Genomic DNA, 23,947 nt, shown 5'->3' on the forward strand with positions numbered 1-23,947 from the left:
GAGCTTTGGATATTTTTGGGCCGACCACAGTACCCTAGACTAGTCTTGTGATATACTCCATTCAGTCACATTAGGCTGTATGTTTGTACATTTTGAATGAAATATTTTTAGATCTTGCACTTTCCTCTTTTAAGAACTTATTGTCAGCAGCCGGTTTTGAATTGCAGCATCTATCTCTAAAATAACACACGTATGACTGAATGTTAATACCTGGTAGTCCTATAGTTTCTTTTATTTCTTAGTTTAGTTTTATGTTGGCTCCAAAAAATATGTTCACCCACATGCTCTAATTGGTTCCCCACTGTAGGTGTTCGGTTGTATTTTATGTATTGGTGTTGTATGTTTTGCTTTGCTTTGGCTGCCAAGTGCTTCTCTAGGTGTCACTTTAAAGCAATATGCAAAATAATATTTTCAACAAAGCTAAATTGCATTGCTTTATGTCCTCTTTACAGCATCCACTTTTGTATTATTGCAGTTATACTGCAATTACTTTTTCAGTGCATCGGTGCTCAAATGTTCAATTGTTGCATATGGATGGGAATTTCAAATGGGTGTGATAAGGTACTTGTATAGTTTGAATCTAGCAGTAAAACAACAGCGCACTATAAATGGCTGGATAGGGGGCAATCTTTAGTGGGATACAGATTAAAAACCCACTCCTCTATCAGCTTTAGGTCCTGGCAATGTGGCTATATTAAATTTTGAACTCTGATACAGAAATCACTGAAATGGTAGGTTGATCTCTTCAGCCATGTTACTCTTTGTTGCTGCATGGGTATATACTGTTCTGCTGGCCTCTTTGATAATTTGTCCTTTTAAACTGCAGTTTTAACAGGATTTGGGTTGCATATTGTTTTCTGTTGAATATCTACGTCCGCGTGTCCTGTGACCACAAATGCTGCCTTTGTGGATAGGTGCTTTTTCAGCAACCCCAGAAAACAGTTTAGGCGTTATATAGCCCTAACTGGCTACCTTACATTGCTCCACAGTGCACTATAGGTCTATAGAAACGTTGAAGAAAAAAAAGCAAAATTCAGACAGCCACACTGGACGGATTGAGCATTGTGCACCAAAGGATATGAGCATGCTGTGCTTAATATGTAAAAATATGAGTGCCAGGGCTCTCTTCAGGAGGCCACTGCTGCCTGCACCACCCATTGCCCCTGCCAGTAACAACACCACTATTAGCCATCACACTCCTACAGGTGTGTCAATTCAGGCTATTCCAGGCCCCCAGAGCTGTAAGAAGGGCTTGGGCACTTTTACTACTCGTTTTTAATGTAAATTGAACTAATAAACAACTGTTGTTGTGGTCATCTCGTAATTACAGAAACAGCGCCACCATGTGGCAGACTGTCATAAGTGCTGGTGTTGAGAATTAAGTGCCGGTGTTGAGCACTGGAAACCCCTGGCTCAAATTAAGCACGGGCACATAGATATGATTTTGTGACTGGTAATCCCACCTACTTGACCTTGGAGCCCTTGATCAGCCATCAATGGCAAAGTTATACAGGTGGAATAGCTGCCTGCGTCTAGAAATTGTATCAGATGAGAGTGGCTGTAATCAGTGGGAGCTCCAGTACTTTGTCCTGCCTTAGGAAAAAGGTCAATGTTTTCAGTATGTCGAGGTCCATCATTTTGGATCTGCTTAACCAGTGAGCTCTAAGTAGCATCTTCCTTTTGCAATTATAAAAAGGCCTGAAAAATGCACCTATTACGTGTTACTTAAAGACTCTTCAAGAGACGCTCCTGGTTCTGTGTGTGATATAAGTTTCATGAATTAATAAATCAAAAACGAAGACCCCGCAATTTATTTCTTAAATTGTGACAGCGTGCTAAATGTGCATTGCTGCCACTTCATTGATCTTTGGAAGGTGATTTTTCTCTCCATGGTGGTCCCTTGAGCATCTTCTGCAAGTACCGATGTGCTGCCTGGGACATTTGATGAGGGGGGCTTCAGTCAGGTGTTCTGAGCACTAATACTCTCACCTGGTGACTTGTCCGTATTTCAGTGACTGAGCCCACCTTACTTTGGAAATTTGGTATTATTAGGAGTATTTTTGCTTGCTAACAGACCTGCTCTTTATACTAGTGTCTGCTTGGGTGAGTGGGCCTGGGGCTGCTAAAGATGAGGGACTTGAGTGAGGGTACGGATGCTATCTAGGTGTTATCTACTGAACTTCACAGGTGAGAAAAATGCCCAGTCCACCCCCTGGTCTCACAACTCACTCACCAGTGATGCAGCAGCTGCTTCAGAATACGCGAGGCATTCTAATTATGCAGACTGAGTGACCAGTGTACCCCAGAGGGTACGCATTCAAGAAGGATTCTCACCCCACTTGTTTGGATGAATGTGGCTGACGTTTGTTGATCATCGGAGGGCCTAAAGTAACTGAATTTGTGTTTGTTTCTCTACGGTATAAAAAAAAAATGTCTGATACAGTTCTGCGCTTAAGATGCAATTTGTTGATAATGTAAACCTATCAACAAATGTCTTGTTTCAGCTGCTGATGATCCTCCTCGGCCTGCTTTCGACTCGCTGCTTTCCAGGGATATGGCTGGATACATGCCTGCCAGAGCTGACTTTATTGAGGTAGTCCCGTTTGTTTTTCTTGGTTAAAGTTGACTGATAAATTAGCAACGACTGTGTGTGACTGATTAAGTTTGACGATTAACCATTATTAACCGAGGAGAAGATGTGTTCTGAAGGCCAGAGCTGCCGACTCTGGAGCTGGGAAACCAGGATCTAGCCTCTGGATCGACTACACATCCTGTGATTCTGGGCAAATCACTTAATATCCCTGTGCCTACCAAAAAATTAATGTGCCCTTGTGTAACGTAACTGGTGCTCATGTAAAGCGCTCCAATGCCTTCAGGTCGAGGTCGCACTATATAAAACTGCAAAAAAGTTAAATAAAAGCAGCACTTAAATGGAGGGCCTATAAGGAACTTTATTCTGTTTTGGGAATAGAACTTTTTGGAAGGCTTTTACAGGCTATAGAAAAGAACAAACTCAGGATCATGTATACAACAGACAGACTTTGATTAAGCTGAAACATGCAAAGATGGAGTCCTGCACTTTTATCCAATTTTGTGCTTCAGAGCATTTCTGTTCTAAGCTAAACAGTGTCTCTTTTCAAAGTAACCATGTTACCCAAAGATAGACACGTTTAACAGTCACAGAATGAACAACCAAGCATTTTTCACTTGCATTGGCCTCATTAACAGCAGTTAAAGTCCATTGGCCGATAATGGCCAGGTTTTTCAGAATTTTCCTTGAGAGAATTTAAACAAAGCTCATGTGACTGGTCGATATCAATGACCGAGATTAGTATAATTCTCATTCTTTATTTTTCAACACTTGGCAGCACATAAAACAAACTACATTTCTCATCAGCTTTAAGGGCTTGTGGTAATTTGTTCTGGCTTGACCCCTGTCTTGTATGACCGCTTCTTGTCCAGGCTCTTCCTCTATCAACCACCATGATCATGTGATGCTTTGCAGATTAGTGAACATCAACCCACAATTACTGCATCCAACAAAATGGTCAAACAATCTCGTAAATATGTAGTCTTGTGCCAAACTCCATGTTCAATTAAGTTGAATTACAGAGGGTATATAAAAGAGATCAGTTTCAGGACACAACAACATAGGAATTAACACAAACAAGCACTGATACCCCTGAGGGAGAGCAGGCAAAATCACTATAGTAAGGTTTTATCATGAATTTGGCGTTGAATATGCAGGAGGTACGAAGAGGTACAGGAACAACTCTGTTAGAGGCTCAGAAGGCACCAGCAGGACCAACCAAATCACAGGCATGGATGTCACTGAGATGATGATGCATAGCAAGTGCAGTTTCATCAGAGAAACCGAGGCTGAAACACGAGTAGCCAGGAAACAGATGTAGGGGAATGGAAGGTGAAGTTATTATCCTTGCTGAGTGAGGCTACAGGAGAAGGAGCTTCCAAATAGTTGCAGTTGTAGAAACCATCTTGTTTCCTCCAGTGACCCTTTCATACCATGGAGTGCAGAAGCAAACCAAGGAGATTTGTAATCTGAATGGAGTATGATCTGTCGGTTGGTCATCCCAACAGGCGTAGGAGAGGAGGAATATTAGTTGTCCTGCCAGAGACTGTGGCTTCTCCATGGATCCACCATCTCTTATGTGTAGCTGCTGTTTGTGGAGTCCATCATCCAGACTTGTCTCTGGACCCTCTGAGCATTCTTCCATGGGTACTGTTCTGCTCCCATGTGCAGCTGCAAACAATCACCAGGGACCACAAAACCCCAATAAGTCGGGAGATATTGGATTGATTGTGCCCTTTGCCTGCTGTGCCCTAGACCGACACGACGGCTCTCAGTATGCTTTTTAAAAACTGATTCAGCTTCCATGAGACCTTGTGTCCCATAAGTTTAAAGTAAAAATCTTTAAATATTGAATCATCCGTTCTGGTACACGCTTGACTGCTATCCAGTTAGGTTTGAGCCAGAAAGGCTTACACAGCCGTGGCTTATCTACCCAACATGTAAAAAGGCCGGTGTCCGTGGCAGTCTGCTTCATCATTGATTAGACCTTTGTTCCGTTGTAAATGGATATATCTTTTTCAGTGGCAATCGAGAAGTAGCCTACTCTTATCACTCTGTAAACATTTTCTTTCTTCCTAGAACCTGAGACTGCCAACTACAGAGTTTCTCCTTCCGCTGGAATGCTGATACAATGCAGACTTGGCATCAGTCATAGGCCTAGTTGTCCTAGAGTGAGACCTGACCAGTCCGAGGCTTTGACCTCAGATACTGGTTTGTGCTAAATCAAAGTAATATTCAAGTTGCTTTGCTGTTTCTTCAGAGCTAGATCATTATCTGTCTTAAGGCCATGTGGAAACCCTTCTTAATGTCACATTTATGATTACCCTTGTGTTTAATTTTGCAGTCTTAGAAATTCTGCTGAAGGGCTTGCATACCAAACCTACCAGCTACCCAAGCGTCTTCCAACTGAGGGCGAATGCATTCTCTTCACAAAGGTCAAGGAGTGCTCACATGGCCTCCATTTAACTAATTAAGCCTGTTTCCAGTACTAAGGTGTTCTCAAAGAATTGCAATTCACACTTTCACCATTTATTGGAGTGATCAGAATCAATGTGGCCTTTTTTCTAAGTACTTGGGACAACACTTGTGGGATCATCACAAACTGGAGTGATGCATATAGAAATTACATTCCTCCTTCTTGCTCCAAGATCAGCAATATAAGCCTAACTGGCACACAAAGGATGTATAATACAAGCAGCAGTTAAATATTCCCTCACAAGCAGAGCACGGGTAGCATGAAGACATGCAGTATGTTCAGCTGTTCATATTCTCCTGAAAAAGAACAGGTACAACACAGGCAGACGGATTCTCACAGAAGAAAGGTGCAACATGGGCTCCTGATGTTACCTTGCCTGAAGCATGAATAAGTAAATCAGCAGCAGTGCCAAAGAGGACTAATTCCCCAAGACCAGATATGCACAGACTGCAGCTGTCCATGTGCGTTTCAGGCCATATACCTACTAGTAGCACGCCAAAAGATCCCAAATCGATATTAGTCATTGCAGGCATGCAATTTGTAATTCTGCATTATATACAATAGCAAGGTCCAATCTATTGTGAGCATTGTTTTTATGTATTTTGTGTATTTGTATATAACAGGTGTAATACACAGTGTGCAGTCCCTTACAACATAAACCCTGCACTGTACAGTATTTAGAATCCAATAATGCAGTTGTTGAACCAAGGAGATAGAACTTAATCAGTGATCCAGCCAGTTGATGTAACTATATCGAACCAGTTAATGTATCAACATTGTCAGTTATCTTGTCTGTGCAGGGGATTGGGCCACCAATGCCAACAACTATGGCAGTTCCCTGTGTTCCTTACTGTGATTTAAATATGGTTTTTTAATCACCTGTTTCAAGGTGACAAGTAATCGCAATCATAAAGCATGATTTATGAGATAAGATCTCACTTGGGCCCTGCTATCTTTAAGGCATACTTATTGTGGGAGAAGAGATGCATACGTTTCAACCATGTCATTGCAATACGTTAGATCTGACATCCATTCTTTAAACATGGCACAGAGATGCCATCAGGGTCATACTTGGTATATCCTCCTTAGACCCAGAGGGATTTGTCTCCTTTTCTGGACAGAAGGATACCTGGCAGGTGTCTCGCGCTCCTCCTCTAGTGGGTTATCCTCTGTTAGATGGAGAACGTTAGAAGTCAGATAGTCCTGTCGGAGAATCTCTCTTCTGAAGGTGATGATAAAGTAGACCCCCCCCCGCCCCTCCTGCCTATATACCCCTAATAAATAAGTGTGCACAGTGATCCGTATTTTGCAATTATATGGATAGTTATTATGCAGTACTTGTCACACCTATTACAAAAACTCCGCAGATAATATGCAAATTCTGGCAGAGATTAGGAAAGCACCAATCTTATTTCATCACATATTTTATCTCGCATCCCTAGCCTTTTTTCTACCCAGTGTATCCATAGTGGTGTCAGCCATCCAACCTAAATGGCTGTATTAGTCTCCTGTGCATTGTTATACCAAACCATGTATAGTTTCCCCTGCTTACCTTATGTTGTCCTTGGGTCAGCAGTCCTAATTCAGTCATTCAGCATCTCCCCATAGCAAATGGCCCAGGTTTGAAGCCCTGCCCCTGCACTAATGCCCTAAATACCGTTAGTATTAATAGTGTATTGTGGAATGAGAATGGTTCACTATTACTCCGCTATTGCTTTGCTATTAAAATTTGCAAAGAATGCCCCTTTACAGAACCATGTAAAAGCTAATGCTGCTTGTCCTTCTTCTTTCCAAGATGGATTGCTGCATGGTCATCTTTCGCTGCAACCTCGTTCTAAAGCATGCTCTGGAGGAGTAGAACGTTTTTCCTTCTCTGGCTTGTTAGTTTGAACGGTGTCTGCAACAAACTTTTTTAAACTAAAACCATGGCTGTCAAACACACATTTCTTAACATTAATAGTATTACTAGCAAACAGTCCACTTTTTCTAGACCTTGCGCCTATACATTCTCTAATATAAAATGAGGCCATGATTACATGCAGTCAGGCCTTTGTTGCATGTAACATGCACCATTATCATTGAATGCCTTGCCACACACGAGAGGCCCCTGCCCCAGTTAATAGCCACACACCTTTTACCAATGCACTGCAAGTGCTGTATACCTGTGCAGCCCAACATGTATATCCCATACATACCCTACGAGGGCCTGTAGCATATTCGGACATTAAGAGAACCCAATCATAAGGGAGAAGGAGTTAAATATGGATGTCCAGAAATCCACCACCCTTGCCATTTCCAAGACTAGTTATAAAATTCCTCCTACTACAAGCCGCAAAGCCTGCATTATGAGCCCCTTCGCCATTTTTCAACCAAGCCGTTTGGAGTGTGTACATTTTGTCTATGAATTAGTTGATGTCCATTATTGAGAATTCACCATTTTAAGTGGGCTATAACCCTCGTCACAGAACATATAACTCGAACTACAACAGATAGTGGATGGATGCAGTGCCAAAGGGCCTCTGCCCATCTCCTATCAACAGAGAGATAGTACAACTGCAATACCACCACCTTGATGGTGCTGAACTGGGGACTGTAGATACCCTTAATTTTGTTTTGAGAGTGTCATCAACCACTAGTGATGTGCTCTATCCTTGGCGCTAAATCGTGGCACAGTAACCAGTAGCTGTATACCCGATCATAACCAGAAACTTACTCTGACTGCTAATGTAACAAAACTGACTCGCAAGTGAAAGAATATTCCTATTGTGGCCAGTCGGTAGTGAGGTGTAGTCAATTGCAGTTTGGCCCTACCCAGACTGCAATTTTCCTTGCACACCCAAAATCAAAAAAAAACTTTTTCATAATTTTTTTAGCTAAATTTGAACAGAACACTTCTCTGGCATTGGTTCTTTCATATATTCTTTTTTTTTTTTTTTTGTTGAAACATGTTTATTGATTTTTAGAAACATATATACAAATAACAACACAAAATCATTGCAGTGATTCCCGGTTCACTCCCCCGCGTTCATCCCCCAACTGTGACAGGTGACGCATAACTCCATGCTCTGTTGAATGTCAAAGTCTTGCATCAGAGCATCTGGTTAAGGCGAGCCACTTCCAAGTGTCCAAGACTCCGTCACTGTGATTACGCCACTGTCCCCTACCCACCTGAGGCTCGACACAAAATGACACAGCACCTTACCCCTATTGTCCAACAGAGCACCCCATTCACTTTATAGAACTTTATTGGGCAGCCCTGACCGTCGTACACTAGTTTCTCCCACACACAATAAAAATGCATCTCCCGGTTCCAGTCCTGCAATTGTGGGTTCACATCACTCCCCCATTTCCTCCTGATTTCCCTTTTTGTTAATAAAAACTCCAGGTTCCCTAAAATCTTCTGATGGGAGATAAGATCGGAAGCTCTCCACACCCCCAACATCAGCATGATCTGGCTCTTAATGGGCACCCCGTATAGCTGTTTCCAGTCTAGGTTTCACTCCCTCCTAAAATGTGCGATTCCTAGGGCATTCCCACAGTGTGTGTAAAAAAAGAATTCTCGCTGACCACAGCCCACTGGCATGCATCATTCGATCTTAAATATATTCTTGAATCATTCCCTGTTGTCCAGTTGGGAATCCCGGTAATCTTAATTAGCAGTAAACTGTGCTAAAATAGCTGTAGGCCTCAGTAACCGTGTTTTAGTTGCACATACACCTCAATTTAAGCAACCTGACCTTCAGCCAATGAAGTAGAAGTGCTAGCTCTCTATATCTCAGATTTCTACCTAACGTTAGGTGTTGGGGAGTACCTGTGAAGAGCTCTGCTCTAACCTTTCTTTGACCTTATCCTGTTAGTTCGTGGTCTACTCTGGAGCTTAGCCAGTCCCATCTACTGTCACCATTAAAGCCTTTCCACAGAACACATTTAAAGTTAATTTCATGGAAGACAGCTTCTCTTTGGGCTTATATCGACACGTAGACTAAGGGAATGTCATTGTCTGCTTTACCAAGGGCAAAGTAATCTTAAATCCCAAACCTATACCATAGGCCTCCACTGATTTTACCCTTAATGTGCCGGCCATCCTTTTTCCTAAATTCCACATCAGCAGAAAAGTCATTGTACTCTGTTGGTGTGCACTGGTGCATAAAGTTTACATGGAAAAGATGACACATTTGATCTTTTGACCAGCCAAGGATAGACCGACCCTGGTCCAAACGGGGAATAGCACGTTCGCTACCAGTCTGCATCACCTCCTGCCACAACAAGGCAAAGCGTCCAAACCAGGTAAGAATGAAGCCGCATTCCAGCTGGGGCATGGCTACGAATGCAGCACTCTATACTTGTTTGCCGTTGCAAGACATCTGCTGTGCCACTACCTGGAGGAGCAGGCACACCTTCACAAAGCACTACTGCCTTGATGTGAATGCAGAACCCAATTCAGTAGTAGAACAGGCTGTCCTCCATAACTTGTTTCATTAAAGGTGAGCCCGTGGCACAGGTATTCACATGCTACCCTCCATCCTTTCCTGCCAGAGGCTCGTTTATTATATACTGTTGTCACACTTTGAGCTATGAAATCTGATCTGTGGTGTTCTCTAAGAGGAGTGGGAGAGCTGAGCTAGCACTTCCATTTCATTGGCTGAAGTTTGGATTGCTTCAAATGAGGGGGACGTACTACGAAACAAACACTATTGTTGAGACCTTTGGCCATTTTAACACAGTTTACTGCTATTTAAGATTACCAGAGATTCCCCATGTAACAACCGGGAATGATTCAACCATGTAAATAATAGGAAACATACCAACGCTGGAGAACTGGAGTTACAGGTAAATAGCTTATTTCTTACACAACATCATAAGCCACTGAGCTGCCTTTGCTTAACCCCTTCAGTGCCCATGACGAGATAGTCTCGTCATGGAGCGCGGTTGCGCTGTGCCCATGACGAGACTATCTCGTCATGAACCCCGCCCGCTAATGCAAAGCCCGGCACAGGGCGTGGAAAGGGCGGGGCACTGAAGAGGTTAAGAGGTGTTACAGCTCCTGGCCATGGATTAATGTGGTATCTTAAAATGTATGTTTTATTGTGTATTTTGTATGTATGTGTTGTGTATTAGTGTTGGAAATCTGAACCTTAACTGTTACGTTTATGCTTTTTGTCATTGTTTCTCATTTTTATCTTTCAGTCTAACTGTATACTGAATATGTATTGCTTCTAAAATCTTAGACTGGACATTGTCTCTTATTTTTAACAACTTAAGCATTATATTAGGTGTAATGACTTAATTGTTTTATTGCATCTAAATCCAATCTTGAAGCTACCTCTTCTTAGTAAACATTGCTCAACCATAGCTGCTGCAAGAGTGAAGTAAAATAAGGTGTCATGGCTAATGTTTGGACGACCAAAGAAAACCAAGAGAGCTAGAGCGAACCTGCCAACATAAGACAATATATAGATTATTAAAGTCTTCTGATGTGTCATCGATCATGTAGGGATTACTGTGCATGTGTCAACTGCTTTTTATCATCTGTTTACCACCAAACTCCATGTCTACTGAAGTGCTAGCTGCTAGATTTCTTCATTGCCACTTATCTCTTGGTTTGTTGGCTAAGCCACACACCAAGAACCTGAGATGACTGGTTCCTTAAGTTCAGGCCTGAATCTTACCAGTGCAGTCGCATTTGATTTCATCACCATGCTAATTTGACAAAGGCTGCTCGCCCATCAATACATCTTTAATTCTGGCTCTTCTTTCCATCAGGAATTTGACAATTATGCAGAGTGGGACTTGAGAGATATAGATTTTGTTGAAGATGATTCTGATATTTTGCATGGTAAGTCTTTCGTGGATGAGTCTTTGGACAGAACTGTGGTTATCCCTTGTACTAAAAATTTTATTGTAAATGTTATTTTTCAATACTCTAGAGTGGTGCAAAATATAATTAACTCTAGAAGCACAGCACCCCAGGGAAGACTGGGAAGCTCATTTGTTTTTATCTAGATAGGTATAACCATTCAGCTGCTCTTAATGCCAAAATAAGAACGTCTTGTGCTCTGATCAGTGTCCACATGAAATGCATCAAAACCCATCAATTTGGCAGATGCTTTAATCATTTGCTTTAATTTGTACCATTGATGGCAATCAAATCGGAGAGGCTACGATTTAACTATGAAATGCGCTTTGGAACAACCTACCAGTTCCATGTTCACGGTTCGCCTTGGGAAGCTGGATCCTCCATCTTTAGGGCTTTCCATCTAGCCTTATTTCTTAATTAGCAGAAAGATGAGCTTGCCTATGTAGACAACTGGAGAATTTCTGCCAGTAGCTTTACAAGACCAGTAATGCTTCTGCAAAGTCATGTTAAGTGTAATGCTATGTCTGAATTATTGTGCTATAACCCTTCTAACATTTTTGAGGCACTACTTTGTCGATTACTTTCCTATTTCCCTATAGGCCACTGGCCTCCCCGGCCGTACCCAAAGAATCAGACTCCCGATCTTTCTCTCCAAACCCACAGAGATCAGCTGCGGAGTACCCCAGGGATCCTCAGTCAGCCCCACGCTCTTAAATGTCTCCATAGTCCCTCTCGCCAACATCTTCAGAAAATACGGACTCAGCATAGTATACTACGCCGACGACACCCAGCTCATCCTCTCCCTCACCAACGAACCCGACGTCACCAGAAACAGCTTCCAGAAAGGTATGAAAGATGTCGCCTCCTGGATGAGCAACAACTGCCTAAAACTCAACTCAGAGAAAACGGAAGTCCTCTGACCCATCCCCTCAGCATGGAACAACACCTGGTGGCCCACCGCCCCTGGCAAACCTCCCACAGACAACGCTTGCAACCTCTGCATCATACTCGACGACTCCTCCGAATGGACAAATCAATGCCATATCTTCCACATGCTTCAACACCCTCTGCATCCTGCGCAAGACTTTCAAATGGATCCTCCCTTCCCCTCCTCCCACCCCTCCTTCCCTCCCCCCGCCCCCCCTGAGTCCAGCAAGATCGTTACCCACGCACTCATAACCAGCAGACTGGACTATTGGAACAACCTCTATGCCAGAATAAACAATTCTCTATGCCTCAAACTTCAGACTATCTAGAAGACCGCAGCTAGACTGGTCCTCGGCATCCCACGACAACACCGCATCATCCAACACCTATGAGAACTCCACTGGCTCGAAAAGAGTGACCTTCACGCTCCTCACTCATGCCCACAAATCCCTCCACAACATCGGACCCCAATACCTCAACGAAAGAATCTCCTTCTACGGAAGCCTCAGATCTGCTGATCTTGCCCTGGCCGAAATCCCTCGCATCCGCAGAGCCAGAACAGGGGGATGATTCTTCTCCTACATCGCAGCCAACACCTGGAACAAACTCCCTCTCAGCATCCGACAAATCCCCGCACTGCAAGCATTCAGGAAGAGCCTCAAGACCTGGCTCTTCGGATTAGACAAAGCTGCGCCAAGCCCTCCTCCCCCTCGCCTTGAGACCCTCACGGGTGAGTAGTGCGCTTCACAAATTCCTGATTGATTAATTGATTGATTGATTGACCTCTTCTTGGTTCCACTCTATTAGGAGGAATTCAAACAGATTGCAGGAGGGGTTCTATAATGCAAGCAATGCAAACAAAACCTCAAAAGTCCTTCAGAAAGCATTTCACACATGTTACTTTTGAGACACTTTCTGCTAAGTCCGATTCCCTTAAACATTAAAACCCGGATCATAATGTTGGGCGTCTTCTCGTGGATTGATCGCTATATATTTTTTCAAGCATCCCATCTGTCAAATATTCAGATGCTGTGTATGCTAACAATGCAATTGTTGTTAATTCTTAGTCCAGTAACTTTATAGTTTCACATATAACCTTCACGTTCACTTCCTTGTTCTCCCCGCCAATCTGTTTCTTCCCTGGGATTTATCAGATTTGTTTTCATGGCCTCTTAAATGATTAAGGGTCTGATTACGATCTTGGCGGATGGGAGACTCCGTCACAAACATGACGGATATCCCGTCCGCCGTATTGCAAGTTCCATAGGATATAATCGGTGCTTAATTTGTAAAACGAAGAAGTGCCAGGGTCCTCATCAGGAGGTCACTGCAGCTTGCACCATCCATTGCCGCTGCCAGTGGCGATACCAACTCAACTACCAACCATCAAATTAACAAGTATGACAAATCGTACTATTCCAGGCTCCCAAAGCTTTAACAATGGCTTGAATGGCAATTATTATGCGTGTTAATGTGTATTCAATTAATAAACAATTGTTGTGCTCATCCCTAATTAGGCAGACTATCATAAGGGCCGGTGTTGACATTTAAGTGCCAGTGCCGAACACCGGAAACCACTGGCTCAAATTAAGGCACTGGCTATAAAAGACTTGTAATATGGTGGATGGGATATGGTCACGTTTGTGTCGGAGTAACCCTGTCCACCAAGATCTAAATCAGGCGCTTAGTCGAAGATGACATCGCTTCTATTGTTTCTCCTGGTTTTATGCTTAAATTTGACTTTGTTGTCTAGTGTCTGCTGGCTAATCAAGCATGCTTCTCCTCCGCCTGCTGAACTTTGCAGATTACATCTTTTGATATCATCCATTGGCCAATTTGCTCCTGCCAAGAGTCATTAAACCTATTCTTTAGGTTTTCTACTCCTAGGAATAATGCACATTGATACAGAACTGCCAGTTTGCAGTATGGAAAGATTAAGACATGATGGGTGTTTACTTTGAGGTGGCTCATTTTGTCTTTCAGTTTTGAGGATTGGGTACCTGACTTTGTAATGAAAAAGTTTGGTAACAATGGCACTTGCTTAGGCTTCCGAAGGGGTTTGTCATGCTAGCACCCAATGAGTCCTTTCGAGTGACAAGAAAGGAGTGAGGCCTTGAAGGACCATGAAGCTTTTTATCCATGTTTTCAGATAGTCTGCCATGATTTCAGCCTTTGTGTAGTCCAACTATTTTAAACTAATACTCTAGAGAAAGCGATTTCTTTCTGTAAGATTCCATGCTTGTCACTGGCGGTCTTCAAATTGGGGTTGGAACTTCAAAAGAGTGTTCTCCAATAGGACGACACAGTCCAATAATTTCCTGTGGTCATCTTTCAGCAGGTTAATGTCCATTGCAAGGGAATCCACTTTCTCCTCCAAAGACACTCTAAACACTTTATTAGCTTTTATGCTTATGTCCAATTTATCGGGCTCCACTACGGGGTTGGAGAAACAAGGCAATCTCTCCAATGATAGACAAAGTCTGGGAGTTAGTTTTAAGTGACTTCATTCTTCCCATGGTTTTTTTCATTCAATCCAGTAGATGAGGAGGTGTTTGTACATTGGAATGTCCAGATTCAGGCACAGCAATTCTACAGAGCCTGCTTACCATCGGTGCACCCCCCCACCCACACCCACACACACAAATATTGCAAATGGAATGGTGGTAGAACAAGCACCCCTCTGCCCTTGGGTGTCTCTAGGAAGTTAGCGACTTAAGGCTTGTGTCAAAGAGATTTTAATAGTAGATTTTAGTTTAGCTATGGACTCACAACTGTCACTGGTGTTGGAACTGCAGCAGTCAGTGAAGTAGGGCAGTACTAATCAGTATGCAAGGTTCGGGGTACAGCCCGAGCAGTCAGGACCCATCATGGGCTTCATTTAGGTGTTTTCGACCCCTGTGGCAAGAACACGAGAAAATCTTTCTTTTGGTTCTAAGATTTTTATGTTTGCTGCTCATATTTTAGTTACACTAACATTGAATAATAGCTTATTATTCACTATTAGTGTAACTAAAAAATGGAGCACCAGAAGCTGGAATGAGACTTTTGCTGGATGCTATGGTAAAAAATATGTTTTTAAGTCTATGTTTTGTGAAAGAGAGGGTACATGTGAGCCAGCATATCTGTACGTGTGTGTGTGTGTGTGTGGGGGGGGGGTAAACTGAGTGGGTGAAAGTCAGTAACAGGTACTGGGTGAGGTTGAGTCTCAGTGGATTAATGAGAATTAATAAGAACGATTGGAAGACGTTGAAGAGTAAGGCAGGATGAGTAAGAGTGAGGAACAGTAAGTGAGAGTAATTATGAGTGAGAGCAATAGTGAGTGTAAGTAGCAACGTATGAGTGAGCGAAACTAAGAGTGAATGTGAGTAGCACCCAAGGCAAAATGCTGGCGCTTGTAAGCTGCAGACAATTCTTAGCATGACAGGTGCTTGTCACAAAATACTGGCACTGAGATACTAGAGGTACTTCATTATTCTTGGCATAATGGAGACCCATTGTAAATTACCAGTACTGGCATCATAGAGGTAATTCAAGGCGAATGAGTCTCCTGTAGCACAATTCTAGCACTGGCCATTCTTATGTCATTTTCGACATAAGGCCATCCTTGGCTTACGAAGGGCACCCATGCCAAAAAGGCTGGCCCTGCCACAATGGAGAGAATTGTTGACATACTGGGGGCGCCAGAGCACACTTGGTGGGAAAAAAAGGCATTAACTCCTGAGGAGCGTCTGGTTTCCATGCCTCTAAAAACTTCAAACACAAAATCCTCAAAGAGCATCCAGAGACACTAATAACAGGCATCTTCTACACCAAGAAACCTGCCAAATGGAGAGAGAACTTTTTACAACACCTTCACGTAACTAATGCTACCATCATGCCTTAGGGATCTAAGCTCACCATATTCTCATCCCAGAACTTTTAGCGAAGAACAGTCCATAACCATTTACATAAATGGGAAAATTCTAATCCAAGCCTCTGAACAAAACCTATCCATTTTTGATTGCCAATTCCCTACTCTTTGCATCTCCATGCCATCCACTCTCGCCACCATTCCTCCACCCTCTCCCAGAGAACTAGCTCATGCACTCCCTCCTCTACTAGCAGAAATGTCTACTCCATTCTCCCTCAAATTGTCTCCAGCTCCACAGCCTATTCCATTCCCAGACGCTTTGAAGCTTCGGTTTCGCTATCAGAATTTCTCTCCCCTTCACCATGGCACACCTCCACTGCCCAGGTTGATTTATCTATCGCACCTGAATCCATAGCAGGGTGGATACTACCATAACCTCAATCCCAGACTCTTGACAAACCCATCATACTCCACTCCCTATCACTGACCCAACCGCCTCTCAACTGATCCCCAAAATAGCCCATCTAGAACTCCAAATTAACACTATTTTGGATGAAATCTCGTCACTACTTAAGGACTCGAGGATTAGCTACATCCTGCCCCAACAATTTTGCGCTTCTATGGGGAACACTGATCCAGCCACAAACATACTCTCTAACCCCCCCCCCCCCTTACTGCACCCCCAGGCAAACGATCCCTTACATTAATTACCACCTAAAACATAGACACACCACGACTGGAATGTCGCAGCGGGAAGATGGAATTCTGAGCAACACATATGACAACGCTCCAAGCCAACTTGTCACTGCAAGATCCTGGTCATCCTTGGCACGAATAAGACCCTGAATACCATTCGCCCTTCCAGGCTGCCTACCCAGCTAACTACCATCCAACCCAGTCAGCCTGGTATGAGATCATTAGTCACGCTTTGCTGCATGCTACTAAACTGATGGTCAGCAATCAAGCATGCCACTGAAATAGCTGAAACCATCCTACTACACAATTGACATATGCTTTCTAACCGAAACGTGGCTGAATGACCACTCATCCCCTTTCATAGATTTCCTCACCTCACCGGGTTTCCCAATCATTTGTTGCGACCGCAAGGATCGCGTTTCTGGTAGATTAAATATCATACACAAAAACTCTTCGCAATGTGCAGCGGAGTTTTTTCCCGGCTCGCGATCGTTATCGGTAAGTTTGTGAGTGCCAACGGTAAGTTCGTGAGCGCGAGCTGCCGCTCGGGTAGAATTTGCACCCGAGCGGCAGGAATACCAGCACAAACTGCAGTTTGCACTGCACTCCGCCACTCGCGAACTACGCCCAGGCCTATTTTACAGTTGATGCAATAATCTCTAAGTACAACACCTTATCCCTCCATTCTATCCAACCCACCGACTGGACTAACCACCTTTGGGATCTCAGTGCCATCCAAACCTTAGGCCCACCCCCAAGCCATCTGTCCCAACCCCTGGGTGATACATCATATCCACCAGGCAGAGTTAGAAGCATTAGTCAGTTCCCAAATTCTTCCTCCACCCGAACTCGACTCCGCCGATGACCTTACTGCCCACTTCAGCTCAAAAATGGCAGAACTCCTCGACACAGTTGCCCCTCTAAAACTCAAAAAATCAAGAAGTATCTCTTCCAAATCCTGGTTTAATGAAGATCTTAACAACGAGAGGAGATACCTCCGACTGGCTGAAAGAAACTGGAGACAACAACCCACGTAAATACATCTCGATCCTCCAAGCTGAACGCCTAAAATACTAAAAACACATTTTCAGAGAAAAATCGTCCTTCTTCCGAGCCCAACTTAACCAGTCTAGGAACAGACCTAATGACCTTTTCAACATCATCAAACTTTCAAACCTCCTTGTTCCCTTAACATGCAATTACCGACTCTATGAAGTGCTGTGAAGAGTTTGCTACATTCTTCTCTGAAAAAATATCTAACATCGAACTCTCTCTTGATCCACTCACCTCCCTTCCCAACACCAAGCACGCCCCCCAAGCAAAGAGGGTCCATGCAAGTCCCTTTCGCCAACCAATGGTTGTCTCCCCAAACTCCCCCCTCTCAGCAATCCAGACATCAACCTCAACCCCTTGCAATTGAAAAATGATGCACCATGGACTCAATTCGACCATATCCCTCTAGAAGTCCTCAAATTACTTGCTTGCATGAAGTTGACTTTGCACGTCTCTGACACCCAGGAGCCAGCCTACTGTCGGAGGAGAGTCGCTTTGAACTAATCACTCCCACCCTCAAGCAACTCAACTGGCTACCATTCGAGGCAAGGTATATTCTGAAAACTGCGTGCATAACCCACAAAGCTATCTACATGGAAAAAACAATCATGAAAGAGCACTACAATACCTAAGCTAAAAGTGCCTTCTACACATTGAAGCACCTTAAAAAAAACAAGCCCTTCATCCCCGTTGAAGAACTAAATACGGTGGAGCAATTCTTGGTCCTCTCCAAGCTGCACTATGGTAACACAATGATTACGAGTGCCCCACAAATACACTCCACCCCTTTTGAAAGCTACACTCCACGCAGCGGCCAGACTACTGTCAAGGAAGGGTTGCTTTGAGCTCATCACTCCCACTCTCAAACTCAACTAGCTACTAATCGAGGCAAGATAGATTCTCAAAACTGCTTGAATAACCCACAAAGCTCTCTACACTGGAAAACCAATCTACCTAGCAAACAAAGGATCAACAGCTAGCCAAAAGAGACCTCTTCAAAGCTCTAACAGTCTACTTCTGATTCTGCCCAATTTTAAGAAAGAGTAATCGCGCACACACTTCTCTTCCGGGAACGCTCCAAGAATCTGGAATTCACTACCACAGGATTTCTGTGGCAATCAATCATTTCCTCACTTCAGGATGAAACCTAAACTTATTCTCAGTAAGTGCCTAATCCCTCCCCCCCTAAACCATGGGTGACTGGTCTGATGCTCCTACCCCACACCCTCAAAATATATCTGAGCATCACTGCCTGTAAGGGGTGGGGCTGTACCTTTACTCTCCCCACCTTCGCAACACCTTACCATAATTCAGAACTACATTTTCCACATATCCTACTGTCTATCGTATACCTCTTTCATATACTGTTACCATGTATTTTTATTTACTCCTTATGTATCTCCTGTAATTGCTGCTGTGCTAAATCTGTAAAGCACTCTGATTCCTTTGGGTCATGTTTGCGCTAAAGAAAATCTGATAATTAAATAAAACCAGTGACTCAATAGGCACTTTCATTGATAAGCCAGGCCTATTGACATAGCCAATTCTTGTTTTTCATTTCTCATTAAGGAAATATTGCTTTGAAAAAGTTTAGATGCAGGAAGGACACTTTTAGAGCATTTTTTGGAAAAGGTCTATTTTCTCTGCACTGATTAGTTTAGCTTCTGGCTAACAACAGTGAAGAGCACTTTGGTAGAGACATTTACATTGAGATGGGGTAAAATTCTAGCCTGTTTATATTATCCATGAATGCAGTAGAATATTCAGCTAGTTTCTAGAAGGAGAGTTAATCTTCCGATCTTTATGTATGGTGATTTGAGTAATCTCAGTTAAACTGAATTCTCTATCAGTTGTTTTGGATGCTGAAGAAGCTGTGTGTTTGTGAAGAAAAGACTGCAAGATGCAGATGTCCTTGACACTAAACTTTTATGTCTGGAAGGTTTCACACATTTATTGCTTAATATAACATTAAATCCAGCCATGTCAAAGCACTATAAATAAGATGCTACTGGCTCTCAATACATTGATACTCAATGTAACTGATCCTGGAGGAAGGATGGAATATGGAGTTTGCTTTCCTGGAATTTTATTGTGACTAGTAGATCATTCCACATAGTAGCAAGCCTTCACACACCGAGCCATCTTCCCAGTTGGCCAGGTCTTCTACTTTGTAAATCCACAAGCGATGGTTATGGTCTTTATCTGTGTGTGATTGTCCAGTCACCTGCTGACACTCTGCTTTTGCCTCCTGAACCAGTTCTAGTCCATGCTCTCCACTATCTGCATTTTTTTTAAATTAGGTTTAGTCTTTGAGACATCTTTAGTTGTCTCACCAGATAGGTTTTCCCCAAAAAGTCGTACCTAATATACATACTTAAAGTTACTTTTGTTTCACTTTGCTTCCGCCCACCACACACATTGCATGAGACAATGGGTCAGCCCACTTTATCCATTGGCTCTCAACACTTTGAGTGATTACACAAAGTCTGCTCACATTGTTCACATACATCTAAAAATAGGTGGCATTGTAAGTTGTAGCTGCCTGTAGATTGAGTGCTTGGTTAGGCAGTGATTTATTCTTGTTTCGTAATAATGAAATGCACAGCACTTCTAAAAGGCTTACAATTTAAACAAAAATCACTACTAAAAGCCAGTCAGGTGAATATTTTTTAAATCTCAAATGTGGTAGAAAACATATGGTGGCCATTTTTAGGTGCCAGTATGTTTTCACTTTTAGCCCTACTCTTTCAATAAACATACAAAATAAAAATGGACCATTGCACCTGCCTGCCAATGCCAGGCCTGTTGGCTTTGCCAATGCTAGTTTGTTTTGCCAGCATTGTTTTTTCCATAAACGGTTATTTCTACCCCCGCTGTTGACCCTGTAATTCCCCTTTCACTGAGGTTCTTTGTCATCTGTACTGCTGTGCCATCATCTTATGACTGATCTCACCAGCTCTCAGTGGCACGCCATAACACTGAGCTACCTTGCGGATTCTACCTCTTACCTTTTCTACCCTGCCTCTGGGCACCATCATTGTACACAGTCAAGGTCTTCCTGCAGCACTACTCTGACTGATCTCTGTGCAGCTGGACAGTCTGTTAAAAAAATAAATAAATAAAGCAATGGACTGAAATGTAGCCAGTCTAAGTACCAATGGCAGAGATTAATGTGAGCATTCCACCAATCATCTTTTTGTTTCCTTCATCTATTGTAGGAATTCCCACATAAGTCACTTATGAGTCGGTTTATACATCCATTGCAATCTCCTAACTGTCTTTCTTATCACAGGCAGACCAGACCCCGCTTCTGCAATCTACCATGCAGTTTCTACAGCTGTCACTATCATGCCAGCCTTGCCTCTCCTATTCTGCTTGCTGGTTCACCCTTACACAGGCCCACAGCAGGAGGATCCCTTCTATTTTCTGTATCTTGATTGACCCACTCAAGACTTACTCAGTGCCAGCTTGGATTTGCACTGACCCTACTATGTCTAGTGTGGCTCTGCCTCCTTAACCCCTTCGCTGCTAGGCCTTTTCCCCTCCTGTGCTAAGCCTTTTTTGGGCTATTTGGGGTAGTGCGCGCTTAGGCCCCTGTAACTTTTGACCACATTAGGTATCCACGCCAAATTTGCGTCCTTTTCTTCCACATAATGGGGATTCTAAAGGTACCCAGGGTTTGTGGATTCTCCTAGAGGGTTCCCAGAAATTAGCCAAAATACAGCAAAATTTTGGTTTTTTTGTGAAAAATGGGGGAAAGTGGCTGCAAATGAAAGCGTCTGGGTTTTTCTCTGCAAATGATATCAAAAAAGGGTTTGTGGGGCTGAAATCACAATTTCTCCAGCTTTTAGGGAATGACAGTTTTTTGTCAGAAATCCAACATTTTTTGCACTGTTTTGACATTTTTCTGGGACATACGCTATTTTTGCTATTTTTTGTGCTTTGAACCTCCTTCCAGATAATGGTAGAAATGGGTAGAAAAGCAATAATGGATCCTGGAAAGCTATACATTTTTGAAAAGTAGACAAAATTCTGAATTCAGCAAGGGGTCATTTGTGTAGATCCATCAAGGTTTCTTTATAGAAACTTACAGGTAAATATAGGAAAAATAAAAAATTTGTTGAAAAAAGCAGCCTTTTGAGTCAACGTTTTCACCTGTAACTTCTTCGAATTATGACATCTCTTTGAAAGCAATGTACCGTTACATCCGGTGGACCTTCCTGGTTGTGGGGATATATAGGACTTGTAGGTTCACCAAGAGCCCAACGAATCCAGAGTAAAAAATTGAGCAGCATTTTGTAATGTTTTTTTTTTTTGTTCTGGGTATATAGCAATTATTGTGGGAAAATGTATACATGGAAAAATCGGTATGAAAGACACCTATGTATTTCTGAAATGGGAACAAATTACAGAGTTTAGAAACAGTGCATATTTGCACATTTTCGAAATTGGGAATACTCCTGCTTGCATGACAATTATTGGTCATTTTTCAAAATGACTTTTTTTTTACACAATGTCTTTCATTTGGAAGGGAGAAATGCATCAAAAATCAATAGGTAATAACAGTTGCTTTACAAATCTGAACTACCGTAAGTCTCCCGATAAAAATGGTACCTCACTTGTGTGGGTAGGCATAGTGCCCACGACAGGAAGTGGCTCAAAACCTAAGGTGAACGCACCACATTTTCACACTGAAAATTTACACTATTTTTGCGAAGAGTCTAGCTGTAGTTTTTGAACCCTAGCCCTGCCGGCACCTAGGGAAACCTAGCAAACCTATACATTTTTGAAAACTAGACACCCAGGGGAATCCAGGATGGGGTGACTTGACTGCCTCCCACCATGGTCTGTTACCCAGAATCCCTTGCAAACGTAAAAAAATCACAAAAAAAACACATTTTCCCCACATTTCTGGGATGGAAAGTTCTGGAATCTGCGTGGATCCACAAATTTCCACCCACCCCGCGTTCCCCAAAGTCCTACGAGAAAAATGGTACCTCACTTGTGCGGGTCAGCCTAGTGCCCGCGACACGAAACTGCTCAAAACGCAACGTGGTCACACCTCAATTTTGCAGTGAAAAATGACCCTTTTTTGGCAAAGTGACTAGCTGTAGTTTTTTAACCCTAGCCCTGCCGGCACCTAGGGAAACCTAGCAAACCTATACATTTTTGAAAACTAGACACCCAGGGGAATCCAGGATGGGGTGACTTGACTGCCTCCCACCATGGTCAGTTACCCAGAATCCCTTGCAAACGTAAAAAAATGACAAAAAACCACATTTTCCCCACATTTCTGGGATGGAAAGTTCTGGAATCTGCGTGGATCCACAAATTTCCACCCACCCCGCGTTCCCCAAAGTCCTACGAGAAAAATGGTACCTCACTTGTGCGGGTCGGCCTAGTGCCCGCGACAGGAAACGGTGCAAAACGCAACATGGTCACACCTCAATTTTGCAGTGAAAAATGACCCTTTTTTGGCAAAGTGACTAGCTGTAGTTTTTGAACCCTAGTTCTGCCGGCACATAGGGAAACCTACAAAACCCACACATTTCTGAAAATTGGACACCCGGCGGCTTCCAGGGAGGTATGGCTTGCGTGGATCCCCCAACGTTTCCTTACCCAGAATCCCCTGCAAACCTCAATTTTTATTGAAATAATCACTTTTTTCACACATTTTGGGGTGGGAAAGTTGTGGCATCACCGGGCTCACGAGCACCGGGTCAAAAACCAAAGTGACCCCCCTTGCAAAACCAGGTGGTTTTGCGATAGGCCATTTTGATGTCGCCTCACTACGTTTTGGGCCCTTGCCTGCCGCGGGTACTTCAGCCTCCCACACAAGTGAGGCACCATTTTTACCGGGAGACCTGGGGGAACGCTGGGTGGTGGTAAATTTGTGTGAGCCCGGTGATGCCACAACTTTGCCACCCCAAAATGTGTGAAAAAAGTGATTTTTTTCAGCAAAAATTGAGGTTTCAGGGGATTCTGGGTAAGGAAACGTTGGGGGATCCACGCAAGCCATACCTCCCTGGAAGCCGCCGGGTGTCTAGTTTTCAGAAATGTGTGGGTTTGGTAGGTTTCCCTAGATAGCCGCCGAGCACCTGGCCAAAAACCAAAGTGACCCCCCTTGCAAAACCAGATTAACTATTGTTACTACAGCGTGAGAATTTTGGAATAATATTGCAAAGAAAATGTGGCAGACATTTTGAGGTTTACAGGACATTGTGGATAAAAATTCTTTTTCAATTCACAAGAGAGACCTCACCATGAACTCCCATGGGTTTTCGACAATATCTACAGTTGGTGGGTTATTCTTGCATGGAAAGTGTACCTTGGCAGAGAAACTAAAGACAAAGATTCTTGCACAACCATCTATTCCTCAAACACATACTGGTTGGATTTGGCACGAGGGCGAGTCATGGTTCAGTGTATTAAATTTTATTAACAAGAGATTTCACAAAAATGAAATGCACTGTCAATAATTAAATTCACAAAAAACCA

The 23,947-nt window shown here is 43.1% G+C and overlaps 1 protein-coding gene across 1 annotated transcript in view; it reads left to right on the forward strand.

Annotated features, from left to right (window-relative positions):
- Positions 1–23,947, forward strand: part of TADA2A (transcriptional adaptor 2A) — a 215,335-nt gene that overhangs the window by 55,537 nt on the left and 135,851 nt on the right. The window contains exons 6-7 of the mRNA XM_085649482.1: positions 2,505–2,593; positions 10,830–10,902. Coding sequence (XP_085505608.1) covers positions 2,505–2,593; positions 10,830–10,902 — 162 coding nt within the window. The remainder of the gene's footprint in view (positions 1–2,504; positions 2,594–10,829; positions 10,903–23,947) is intronic.

Source organism: Triturus cristatus, chromosome 3_2 (genome assembly GCF_964204655.1).
Source record: "Triturus cristatus chromosome 3_2, aTriCri1.1, whole genome shotgun sequence".
NCBI lineage: Eukaryota > Metazoa > Chordata > Amphibia > Caudata > Salamandridae > Triturus > Triturus cristatus.